Here is a 12,328-nt window from a genome sequence, read left to right as displayed (position 1 = left end):
GGAGAGGCGGGTGCAGCCCCTCTCCTGTGGGGGAGGTGACCACATCCTGGGCGCCCCCGCTGCACACCCTGCCAGCAGGGAGCTTGGTGTGGCCACCGGATGGGGGTGTGCGTGGGGAGGCAGGTGGTGAGGGCAGGACAGAGCCTTGGCATCACTTTTCTACTCCATCTGTGAAGTGGGGCCACCCCTGCCTCTGTGGTCACAGATGCTCAAATGAGAGGTGAGATTGTGGGTGACCGTGGCCTTTAGTGGTCACTGCTGCCAGAATCACAAGAGGTGACACCAGGTTCCTTGCAGCCACAGATACTCCTTGCAGGGACTGGCCTGGGAGGAGATGACAGGGGAAGGCAGGGGTCAGCCAGCCAAGGGCCTATGGGTGACCCATGAGGCGGTCAGATGGTGCTGAAGTCTGACCCCCACCCTGCATAGCCCTGGAGGGGAGTGGGCCCAGGACCGTCCGTGACTGAGGCCACAAGACAGGCAGGTGGGTGGGGTCGGCCTGGGCAGCCAGGTTCCTCCGTCATCACCTGCTGTCACATCTTTTCGCAGTGTAATCCTCTCGGTAGCCCCCAGGGCAGGCAGGGTGAGTGTCTTGTCCCCAGTGGGCAGATGGGGAAACTGAAGCTCAGAAAGGTGGACTGGCTTGCCCAGCGTGAAGTGGTGAGTAGCTGTCAGCGCTGGGCTCTGAGATGCTGAGCTTGAATGGGAAATTCCAGAAAGCCGACCGGAGGTGGGTAGGGAGGCACCTCTCATGGGAGTAGCCTGTCTCAGCCCCTCTCTCGCCCAGCACTTGCCCGTCCAGGCCCATCACTCCTCCCGAGCCGGACAAGGCTGTCCTGGAACCAGAGGATGGTCACCATATCGGACAACAAAAAGAGGATCAGGCTGAATGGGTAGCAGGGCAGGGGAGTCTCCGTGGGGCAGGACTGACCCCAGCTGGGGCATGTCCACTGACTCCAGCTCCCAAGGGACAGCATCCAAGGCCTCTAAGTCAGTGGATGGGTCAAAGCAGGCTTTATCCTCTTTCAGCAGCCCATCAAGCCACTGCCAACCCAGATCTGGGGTGACTCTAGGAAGAGGAAGATGGAGTGGCTTAGTGCCTGACATTCCAGCTCTGTGAGGGCTTAGGGCAGAGAGACACCAGCATGAGCTGCAGTTGGGGAAGGCTTCCTGGAGGTGGTGGCACTGGAGATGGATCCTGAAGGTGGATTGGGATTCATTAGACAGAGGAGGGACAGACAGATACAGGCACCCGGAGCATAGGCATTCCCACAAAAGTGCCTGAGCCCTCAAGGAGGATGTGTACATGGGGCAGGGCAGACAGCCCAGGAGACTGGTGGCTGTCCATTCATGAAGGGTCTTGAGACTGGCTTTATCCTTAGGAGAGTGGGGAGTCGTGGAAGGCTTGTAAGCAGGGCAGTGACATGTCTGTGCTGAGCTGGAGCCTCAAGCCAGAAAAGTAGTGCAGGTGAAGGCACCTGGGCCATGGGGAGGTGGGGCGGGCCAGAGGGAAGAGACCTGGGTTAGAGATCTGGTGCTACCACTGCCTGGCTGTGGCCAGGGGCAGTCACTTCTCCTCTCTGAGCCTCAGGTTTTCTGGCTGTAAAATGGGGATACCATAGGGTCATGTTTGAGCTTAGATGGGATAATTCATGGAAAGTGCTTAGCACCGCCTGGCACATGGGAGATGCTTTAACACCAGCTGCCATTATCATGGGGATGATGCTGGGCTTGTGGGGTTCCTGGGGGCAGCTTAGAGACCCATGCCCAGCTGGTCCCTTAGCTGCTCCTGCAGAAATGGCCAGAGGCTGGGCAGCCGGGCTTCCCAAGCCTGGTGTCCGCCAGGGATGAGCTGGCCCTGCCCCTGCCTGTCTCCCTCTGCTTCTGGCCTCACCTCCAGGTTGCAGCCCCTCCTCACTGGCCCTCTATCCTCCTGCCCCTGGTGTGACCTGGTTTTTCTGCCCTTCCGCACCTCCTCTTACACTGGGTGGGTCTTTGCCACCTCCAGCCACCTCTCTGCAGTCTCTGCCTGTCTGTCTGTCTGTCTGTCTGTCTGTCAGCCTGCCTTCTCTCACTTTCTGGCTCTGTCTCTGACTCACACAGTGTCATGGTCTTGGTCCTTCATTATGTGTTTATCTCTGTTTTTCTCTCTCTGTCTCGTCTTTCCACCACCCTGCATTTGCTTCTCACTCCCCGGGTCTATATTTGTCTGCCTGTCTGTCTCTCTTTAGAGTCTTTCTCTGTCCATCTCGCTTGTGGCTGCCCTGTCCCTCTCCACATAGCTCCCCCCTTGGTCTCTCACTCACTGTGTCTATATTTGTCTATCTGTCTCTCTCCCGCTCGCTGTCTCTCTCCCAGAAAAATGCTCACAGGAGTGATGGATGGTCCATTAGAAAAAGATGCACAGGTGTGCACTTGACTAGAGAAACAGCTGTTGCGAGGGAGGAGGGGACCGAGTGGGTGACCTTTCGGGGAGAGCAGAGCGGCGGGCTCTGCATCAGTTGTGGGTGGGCGGGCGTGTGTGTGCAGCGCGTGTGGCCCGGAGTAGGGTGACCGCCATTATGGACCGTCAGCATCTACATCTTTCATCTCTGTTTTGGCGGGCTGGGAAATTCGTGGCTCTGGGCAGCATCTGGGCCCTGGCTCAGCCAGGGATGCCAGGCCCCAGCCACTCCCCCACTGGGGACCTCTCTCGGGGTCCCACTCCCCTTTTGGGACCATTTTGTGAGTCAACTGTAATTACAGATGGAAATGGTGCCTTCTTTTATCTGGCCTTGAGAGGACCTGGCAGTTTTATTAGATTTCCCAGACAGCAAGCAGGAAGCAGAGGGTTGGGTTGTTATTTTTCCTCTTCTCCTTTTGACCCAAGTGGAATCAGAGTCAGGCCCCTGAGGCCCTGTTGCTCGGTTGAGGGGTGGGGGGCTGGGCTTGGGTGGGCAGTGCTGATGCTGGGAGCTCTGCCGCCTCCCAGCCCTCGTTCAGGCTGGTCCCTCTGCCTGGACATCTTCTCTTCTCCCTGTCACCTGCTCCCCCTCTCGGGCTTAAGGTCTTGCTGAGATGTCACTTCCTGCAGGAAGCTGCTCCCACCTCCACTGTCCCTGTTCCCCCAAACCACCCTCAACTTCCCTCTGTTTCTATCACCTGCCGACTGGTTTGTTAACTTGCGTGCTGGGCTTTGCCAGCGGAGCCTGCACTTCTCAAGGGAAGGGAGGGTGTCCTGATTCGTTCACCCCTGCCCACCCTGGGTAGCACAAGCCCAGCCCCTGACGGATGCTCGGGAGACCTGTGGGGTGCATGCAGCGATGGACGAGTGGATGACGGATGGATGTTTGGGGGCGAGATGGATGGATGTACTGGGAGAGCAGTTTGGAGTCTAACTTGGTGGCTCTGCCACAGCCTTGCCAGGTGGCTCTGCGCAAGGCCGTTCCCGTCTCTGAGCCTCAGTTTCCTCACCTGTAAAATGGAGATGCTAACAGTGGCCTCACAGGTTGACTGAGGCATCAGTAGTTGTGTTGGGGTCGAGCTCCGCACGGGCACATGTTCAGGCCTAACAAATGGTTCTTCCCTTCTCTGTGACTCAGTGGGAAGAACCCGGCTCAGTGGTGAGCAGAGAGCAGACACTTCACCAGTCCTGGTGGGGCTGGGGCCGGGGGAGGGGCGGGGAGAGAAGGGGCTGCAGCCTTGTGTGGCCTTCATCTCACTCCACCCCTTCATTTTGTGGATGAGGAAACTGAAGCCTGGGCTGTTGAGGGGGGGACCTGGAACCCCGCCCCCAGTCGGGGCGGTTAGGGTGGCCTGTTTCATACACTGGGGTTCCTCAGTGGTCCCACTTGCAGGGCTGTCTCCTGCTGCTCGTAACCAGCAGGTGAACAGCTCTAGGGGCAGAAGGAGGGTCTGCCGCCAGGGGAGCTAGGCTCCCTCTGAGAGGCTGGTGACTCTGACCGTCAACCTCTCTGGGCCTTCGTGTCCTCCTCCGAGAAGCGGGTGAAGCAAGCACCCCTGAGCAGGGGCTCGGGTGGATTGAGAGCCGTGGTGGCACACAGTAGCTGCGTGGTCTCTGTCCTCCCTTCACAGGGCAGGTGGTCTCCAGCCACCCACAGTCCTGAGATGGCCATTGCTAAGGAAGGGGGGCGGAGAAGGCCGGGCAGGCCTGCACAGGCCGGGGTTGAGGGTGGAGCCGCGGAGCCCGGCTGCCTGGGTTCAAATCCTGGCTCTGCCTCCTTAATAGCGGTGCAGCCTCAGGCAGGGGACAGGCCTTCTCTGAACCTGTTTCCTCATCTGCATAACGGGCTCTTGTGAGGGACCAAGTGACAGGATGCATGGAGTTCACAGAGTGGGTCCTGCACGTGCTCCCAACATGGGTTAGGGTTGTGGGCAAACAGGGAGTCTCAGCAGCCACTGCTTTGCCTTCTTGTGTTGCTCTGTGTCTAGCCGTGTAATCTCTGGCTGGCTTCTGAGCCTTAGGTTCCTTATCTGTAGAATGGGTATCATAATGTAGCCCTCAGTGTGCAGTACCAGCACCATTGCCAAATTTGTGGAAGGTCAGCCCCGTGGGGTCCCATCTCAGGAGACCTCTCAGGACAGCAGAGATGATGCAGAGCTGTAAGATTCTTGAGGCCAAGTGCAGGGGGAGGGCAGAGCTCCGGCAAGGACACTGACCTGCAGGTCATGGAGCCAGGGCGGCAGAGCCAGGCCTCCGCAGGGGTCCTAGATCTGATGGGTGTCCAGAGTGGGGGATCCACGGCTGCCCTCTGGCCTGACCGGGTCCCCGTCCCCTGCCCCGACACCCCCACAGCCCGAGGAGCTGACCAACATCCTGGAAATCTGCAACGTGGTCTTCACCAGCATGTTTGCCCTGGAGATGCTGCTGAAGCTGGCCGCCTTCGGGCTCTTCGACTACCTGCGCAACCCCTACAACATCTTCGACAGCATCATTGTCATCATCAGGTGCCGACCGTCTGCCTCACCCCCACCCCAGCCTGTGGGCCTGGAAACAAAGCGGGGCGGGAGGGGAATTTAATGCACTGACCCCAGCCAGTACATGACGTGCATAAAATCAAAGGAAGCTAATTACGCTGAAACACAGTTATCAAAATATCTGAAAATTTGTGATTTAGCAAGATATGTGCTTCTGGATTAACTTATTAAATAGCAAGATCTAGCAGTGGGTCCATGGCTGCCATCATTCCCAAGAAAGGATGAGCGTGCCTAATATCTGGAAACATCTGTGTGGGCCGTCATGTGATAGAAAAGTATCAGTGATTTCGATGGGCCACAAGGTCGTGAGACCTGCTAATTCTCTGCTGTTTGTTGTCGACATTCATAATCAAAAGAATGTTAAATCTCAAAAAGAGGTCAGTGATGTTCCTGGGCCATAGACTTGAGGGGGGTGGTCCGCGGAATCCAGGTTCAGAGCCCCGGATTTAGGGCGTGGCGAGACGCGGCGCCCTGTGAAACAATACCCGTTGGATGAATGAGTGGATGATGGAAGCTGTCCGTTTCTCCACCCACCCGGCCTCTCCTGCTTCCGCTGCCCTGGTCTCCTCCTGGCCTCCCGCTGACCCTTCCCGCCTCTCTCCCGTCCCGGCCGGGCCGCAGCATCTGGGAGATCGTGGGACAGGCGGACGGCGGGCTGTCGGTGCTGCGGACCTTCCGGCTGCTGCGGGTGCTCAAGCTGGTGCGCTTCATGCCGGCGCTGCGGCGACAGCTGGTGGTGCTCATGAAGACCATGGACAACGTGGCCACCTTCTGCATGCTGCTCATGCTCTTCATCTTCATCTTCAGGTGAGCCCCCCACCCCGCGGCCACACCTGCGGGCCCTGCCAGGCCGTGGCCGGGAGCCCGGGGCAGTGTGGCTGGCTGAGCTTCTCTGGGCAGCACCCCGGGCCTGGGTATGAATCCTGGCACCATCACGTAATCCCCCATGGTTCCGGGCGAGCCCCGCCCCTCTGCGCCCCAGTGTCACAGCTGTGGAAAGGGGACTCACACGGGCCCCTCCCATCTTAGTGGGTTGTTCCGAGAATGAGACAAGGTGGGTGGGCAGAAAGCTCGGTGTGTGTGAGCCCCCCGAGCCACCTCTGCCCCTCCCCCAGCATCCTCGGGATGCACATCTTTGGCTGCAAATTCAGCCTCCGCACGGACACGGGAGACACGGTCCCCGACAGGAAGAACTTCGACTCCCTGCTGTGGGCCATCGTCACGGTGTTCCAGGTGGGCCCCGGCATGTGCCTGTGTGTGTCCGGGAAGAGGTTTCTCCCAGGATCGCTTTTTGGCGGTGCCCCCAGCCTCAGAGAGTCCAGGGAAGAGCAGTGGGCTGACAAGGGGGCCCCTCAACCCCGGCCTCCAGTGGCCAGGCTGGTGCAGCACCAGCTCTGGGAGTGAGACTGGCTGCCCGGTGCCCATCCCCGCCCCTCCACGCCTGCCCGGAGACTTTGGGGTTAGGATTCTTCCCTGAGGCTGTTTCCTCATGTGTACGGTGACTGTGGTTGAGTGGGGGTGTACACACAGGTGTGGTGGGGGCGGAAGGAACGAGGTGAGGAGGCAGGGTGGGCTTGGGCCCCGGGTGATGGGATAGGGGGCTGAGAGGATGGGGATGGGGAGCAGCCAGGAGGGAGCACCAGTCAGTGGGGAGCGAGTGTCAGGGCAGGAGTGTGTGACACGGGCCTTGAGGTTGTGGGCAGGCCGGGCAGCAGGAAGAGCAAGGCGTGCGTGCATCTGCGTGTATGCGGGTCTGCGGCTCTGCTCCCAGCCAAGGCCACGATGTGCGAGGCCCCTGGGTGTGCCAGAGTGTGTGTGAGAGGATGCTGTAGGTGCGTGTGGGCTGCGGTGTGCCTGTGGCTGGGGCATCTGGTGGGCTGGGCTGGGGCCTGGGATACCCAGGGACTGAGCTGTGGTCCCCCTCCCCCCACAGATCCTCACCCAGGAGGACTGGAACGTCGTCCTCTACAATGGCATGGCCTCCACCTCCCCCTGGGCCTCCCTCTACTTCGTGGCCCTCATGACCTTCGGCAACTACGTGCTCTTCAACCTGCTGGTGGCCATCCTGGTGGAGGGCTTCCAGGCGGAGGTGATTGTGGCCCTGGTGGAGGAAGCACCCCTTTGGGGCCTGCACGAGACTGGGTAGGGGGGTGTCTGGATGGAGAAGGACTTTGATTCAAACATCTAGCAGACAACAGGTGTCCAGAGGAGGGGGTTGCCGGTGAGGCGGTGAGCTTCCCATCACAGGAAGTGTGCAAATGGAGGCTGCATCTAGGATGCCTGCCTCTCCCCCAGGGGTCCTTAGATGGAGAGGCCTACGTCCCCAAGATCTAGGATCTGGGCTCTAGATCTAGGTCCCCAAGATCTGGGATTCTGGATCCTGCCTCCTCCATTTTCTGAGGCGTTGGAGACACTTACAATCAGGCAGATGTGGATTTGTGGCCTAGGTGCCTGTTAGCCTTTCACTTCCCTTATCTGAGTCTCAGTTTCCCCATCTGTAAAATGGGGTGTGTGCGTGTGTGTGTGTGAAAACACCCATTGAAAAATTCAGGAGGGAGGGAAGGGCTAAGCTGACTTTCGTTCCAATGTGAGGAACGGTCTCCCAGGGTGACGCCAATCGCTCCTACTCGGATGAGGACCAGAGCTCATCCAACATGGAGGTGTTTGACAAGCTCCAGGAGGGCCTGGATGGCAGCGGAGGTAAATGGACCTCTACCCATCACCTGGGAGGCCAGGGCTCTTCCGCAGAGATCTGGGTGGGCAGAGGACACAGCATCTGGTTTCCCCTCAAGCCAAGACCCCGGAACTGCTAATTCTCTACAGTTTATTGTTTACATTTATAATTGAAAGAACTACTAAACCTCCAAAAGGGCAGTGACATCCATGGCTCTCCTGAATTCTAGCCACAGGAGTGGCTGCAGGCCACCCTCACTCCTCCACACAGTGTGGCCTGTTGGGAAGTACCTTGGGCCTCAGGATGACTGGGTTCTGTTTAACACCACTGGGCAGCTTGGAAGAGACTTCCCCATCCCGTGCTGTGTCTTTCTCAGTAAGCGGACTGGACAGGCTCTGCCTTCTTCCCGCAGTGGGCACGGGAGCAAGTTCCCATGCTGGGTGAAGCTCAGAGCTGGCCCTGAACACAGAAGGCAAGGGATCCACTCATCCAAAAATAAAGCTGAGAGCCTTGCAGATGGGGCAGAGAGGAGGCATATGTGATGGGGTCCAACCAGGAGGACTTCCTGGTGGAGGTGTTCTCTCCAGAAAAACTCTTCGTTTGGTTACCGTCCCTGTCTGTTTCTTTGTCTCATGGCTTCTTTTGCTCTTGTTCTGTCCTCCTGTCTGCCCCTCCCTCTGTCTCTATCTGCACCCTCCAGATCCCAAGCTCTGCCCAATCCCCATGACCCCCAATGGGCACCTGGACCCCAATCTCCCGCTGGGTGGACATCTGGGCCCCACTGGGGCTGCAGCATCTGCCCCCCGCCTCTCGCTGCAGCCAGACCCTGTGCTAATGGCCCTGGGCTCCCGCAAGAGCAGTGTCATGTCACTGGGGAGGATAAGCTATGACCAGCGCTCCCTGGTGAGTCCTCGTGGGGTGCTCCAGATGGCTGCTCCCTGCTGGGTGTGTGCTCAGGGACCCTGAGAAGAAGTGTCTGCCAGTCCGGCCTCAGACTGGTACCTAGGCTTAGGGCACCTGACTGTCCAGCCAGAACCAGGCAGGGACCTTGTCTGTTGCATTCCTGGGTGCCCAGGGACAGAGCAGGACCGGGCAACAAGGAATGAGTGAATGAATGAATGAAAAATGCCAGCGGGTCTGGTGTAGAGAGTTGGGTTTTGTCTTAGCAGCAATGTGTGGGGTAAAAAGCTGGGCCTTGGGGTCGGGCAGACCTGAGCTTGAATCTGCCTCTGCCACTGCCAAACTTTGTAACTATGACCAAGTTACAGCCTTTCTCTGAGCCTCAGTTTCCTTTCCTGTAAAATGGGAAGATGCCCTAACTTGCTGCATCTTTATCAAGAGAAGGGAGGTGGCAGGAGGGACACAGCCACATGGTGGAGGTGTCCATGTGTCTGTAGATGTGGATGGAGTGAGAGGCAGAGCAGGGCGAGGACTCCTTGGGTGTAGCCCATTCTGTCACCCGCTGGCCAGGTGGGCGACCCTCTTCGGGCCTCAGCGGGTGTGCACACTCCCTTCAGCCACAGCCGTGGGTGTGTGTGGTGGCGCTGACCGGAGCCCCGGGCTTCCTCCCAGTCCAGCTCTCGGAGCTCCTACTACGGGCCGTGGGGCCGCAGCGGGGCCTGGGCCAGCCGCCGCTCCAGCTGGAACAGCCTGAAGCACAAGCTGCCATCTGCGGAGCACGAGTCCCTGCTCTCGGCGGAGCGCAGTGGCGGCTCCCGCACCTGCGAGGGTGCCCGGGACGAGGGGCCGCCGCGGGGCGTGCCCCTGCACGCCCCGCACGCCCACCACGCGCATCATGGCCCCCACCCGGCGCACCGTCACCGCCACCACCGCCGGACGCTGTCCCTTGACACCAGAGATTCGGTGGACCTGGCCGAGCTGGTGCCCGCCGTGGGCACCCACCCCCGGGCGGCCTGGAGGGCGGCGGGCCCGGCCCCCGGGCACGAGGACTGCAATGGCAGGATGCCCAGCATCGCCAAGGACGTCTTCACCAAGATGGACGACCGCCGGGATCGCGGGGAGGACGAGGAGGAGATGGACTACGTGAGTGCGCGGGGCTCTAGGGGCCGCGGAGGGGACCACGAGGAGGTCACCTGGGACGGAAGGGCGCGGGGTCCAGGGACGGCGCTGAAGTGGGAGGGCCCGACAGAGGCCCAACCTAAGGCTGGGGGAGGGGGGGCCTGGCCATGGGGAGAGGGCTTCAGATGGGTGAACCGGGGGCGGGGCCGGAACTGTCCACCTCTGTGCTGGGCCCGCCCCTGGGAGAGAAGCCCTCCCTGTCTGCCCTGGGTGGGGCGAGGTTTCTGGTCTTGCTGGGAGAGTTCGGAAGTCATCCGGTGGCCGCACTTTGCTAGATGGCCAGGGTGGGTGGAGATGAGCAGCTCTGGGCAGCGCTGACCCCTCTGCACCCTGTCCTCCCCTTGCCAGACTCTGTGCTTCCGCGTCCGCAAGATGATTGACGTCTACAAGCCTAACTGGTGCGAAGTCCGTGAGGACTGGTCTGTCTACCTCTTCTCCCCTGAGAACAGGTGGGCAGGGCCAGGCTTGGGATAGGGTTAGAGTAGGGGGTTGACATGTCTGGGAGGGAGAGATTTCTGCCAAGCCAAGCAGGGCCATTGGCTGGGGGGGGGGGGGGGTTGTCCCCCATACCCCAGAGGACCCTCCCGGCTCTGTGGAGGGTCTGCAGGGGAGAGAGGGGTCTGTAGAGGAGGGAGGGGGTCCAGTCGGGGCTTTCCTGGGCATCTCCACCACTCTAGGCCATCCCTGTGCTGGGCACCAGATCAGACAAATCTGTGGGTAACCTGGGTTGCTTCCATCTGGAGGGGGGCATCCAAAGACTTCCTGGAGGAGGAGGCCTTTGTGCTGGGTTTTGGAGGCAGACAGCATTCTGTAGATGAAGAAGGGGTTGTGAAGAGGTGGAGGCTGGTCCAGGTGGAAGAAGCAGCCTGAGGGAAGGCCTGAGGGCAGAAGCTGAGGGTATCTGGCAACGTCCCACGTGGCTGGAGGACAAGGCTCAGGGATTCGGGCCAGTGTTTGGAAAGCTGTGAGTGCCAGGGCTAGGTGGGTGCCCTTCATCCTGTGGTGCCAGGAGCTTGCACTGTGGTCAGTGGAGCATCCTTCAGGGGGGCATCCTGAGCAGAGACCTAAAGCCACCACCTGTTGTGTGGCCAGAAGAGAAGGGTCAGCTTCCTTTAGGCCATCCCGGTCCCCATGTGCACCTGGGCCTTCTGCCTTCCTGCTGGCCAGGGTGAGGGGCTAACCCACGCTCCCATGGCCCCTGCCCACCCTGCCCAGTTTCCGGGTCCTGTGTCAGACAATCATCGCCCACAAGCTCTTCGACTATGTTGTCCTGGCCTTCATCTTCCTCAACTGCATCACCATTGCCCTGGAGCGGCCCCAGATTGAGGCTGGCAGCACAGTGAGTGCCTGGGGCCTTCAGGAGGTGCAGAGGATGAGGCACAGGGACAGGCCACCAGGGCCTGCTGGGGGACAGCATGCTGGGCTCAGGAGGCTGGAGATCTCAGCAAGACTAGATGCCATGGAGGGAGGTGTGGCGGGGAGCTTGCCTCTGGAGAGGGGGCCGCCTCCTCGGACTGTGAAGTGGCAACCTCTCCTGGGTGCCCCTTGGCTGAAGGCAGAGGCTGACCAGTTCTGGGACCCCCTGAACCCATGGCATCTCCCGGCTCTTTCAGGAACGCATCTTTCTCACTGTGTCCAACTACATCTTCACAGCCATCTTTGTGGGCGAGATGACACTGAAGGTACCTGCTTTCACCTGGAACCTCTCCTCCCCTCTGTCCCCAGGCCCTGGCCCAGGCCCCCCCACCCCCCCAGCTTGTCACTCACCTGCCCCTCGGCAGCATTCCACAGGTGGCCTTGGAGGCCCACCCCCGCGTGGTGCCAGTCCCTGCGCTGGGTTCCTGGGGCAGGGGAAGGGGTGGTGCTGTCCACGTCGTGCCCCCTCTGCAGGAGCTCACAGCCCATTTCCAGTGCCACGGCGGTACCTGGTGTAGGTGTGGGACACAGCGGAAGAGTTCTGTCTAGGATGTTTTCCAGAGCATGTGGCTTCGAATTGGGTTAACCACATGTGCGGGGAGAAGGGAACCAGGGTGCTTCAGGGAGTGGCTCCCTGGGTAGCGGGAGACCTATAGCTCGCCTTCGCAGGGGGCGGCAGGGCACGTGCCCACTCCCGCCCCCGCCCCCGACTCCGCCCCTCGCCAGGCCTCGCTCCGCCCTCTCGCGGAGTCTGGCTGACCCCGCCCATCGCCCCTCCCTCAGGTGGTCTCGCTGGGCCTGTACTTCGGGGAGCAGGCGTACCTGCGCAGCAGCTGGAATGTGCTGGACGGCTTCCTTGTCTTTGTGTCACTCATCGACATCGTGGTGTCGCTGGCCTCGGCCGGGGGAGCCAAGATCCTGGGGGTCCTCCGGGTCCTGCGGCTCCTGCGCACCCTACGACCCCTGCGGTGAGGGCCCTGGCGCTCGCGGATGGGGGAGCGCTGCACTGTCAGGGAAGCCCCCGGGGTCCACGTGCACCCCTCACGCGAGCGCTTGGCGCCCATTCTGGCCTCTGTAGCGTGTGCCAAGCACCAGCTGAGCAGGGCCAGCCTTGTGCCTGTCGGCCCTGCTGCTGGAGGAGGAGCCTGGAGCAGGGGCTGGAAGGCAGGGCCTGAAGGTGGC

General features: G+C 60.5%; 1 protein-coding gene across 1 annotated transcript in view; it reads left to right on the top strand.

Annotated features, from left to right (window-relative positions):
• The window catches only part of CACNA1I (calcium voltage-gated channel subunit alpha1 I), a 101,367-nt gene that overhangs the window by 69,546 nt on the left and 19,493 nt on the right, over positions 1-12,328 (top strand). Inside the window, exons 10-20 of the mRNA XM_057742064.1 lie at positions 4,796-4,947; positions 5,599-5,784; positions 6,093-6,210; positions 6,911-7,066; positions 7,584-7,677; positions 8,352-8,554; positions 9,224-9,694; positions 10,079-10,179; positions 10,946-11,069; positions 11,344-11,412; positions 11,930-12,114. Of these exons, the coding sequence (XP_057598047.1) occupies positions 4,796-4,947; positions 5,599-5,784; positions 6,093-6,210; positions 6,911-7,066; positions 7,584-7,677; positions 8,352-8,554; positions 9,224-9,694; positions 10,079-10,179; positions 10,946-11,069; positions 11,344-11,412; positions 11,930-12,114 (1,859 nt within the window). The remainder of the gene's footprint in view (positions 1-4,795; positions 4,948-5,598; positions 5,785-6,092; positions 6,211-6,910; positions 7,067-7,583; positions 7,678-8,351; positions 8,555-9,223; positions 9,695-10,078; positions 10,180-10,945; positions 11,070-11,343; positions 11,413-11,929; positions 12,115-12,328) is intronic.

The sequence above is a fragment of the Hippopotamus amphibius genome, chromosome 7, assembly GCF_030028045.1.
Source record: "Hippopotamus amphibius kiboko isolate mHipAmp2 chromosome 7, mHipAmp2.hap2, whole genome shotgun sequence".
NCBI classification, from domain to species: Eukaryota; Metazoa; Chordata; class Mammalia; order Artiodactyla; family Hippopotamidae; genus Hippopotamus; species Hippopotamus amphibius.
This window is presented reverse-complemented; position numbering and strand designations above follow the sequence as displayed.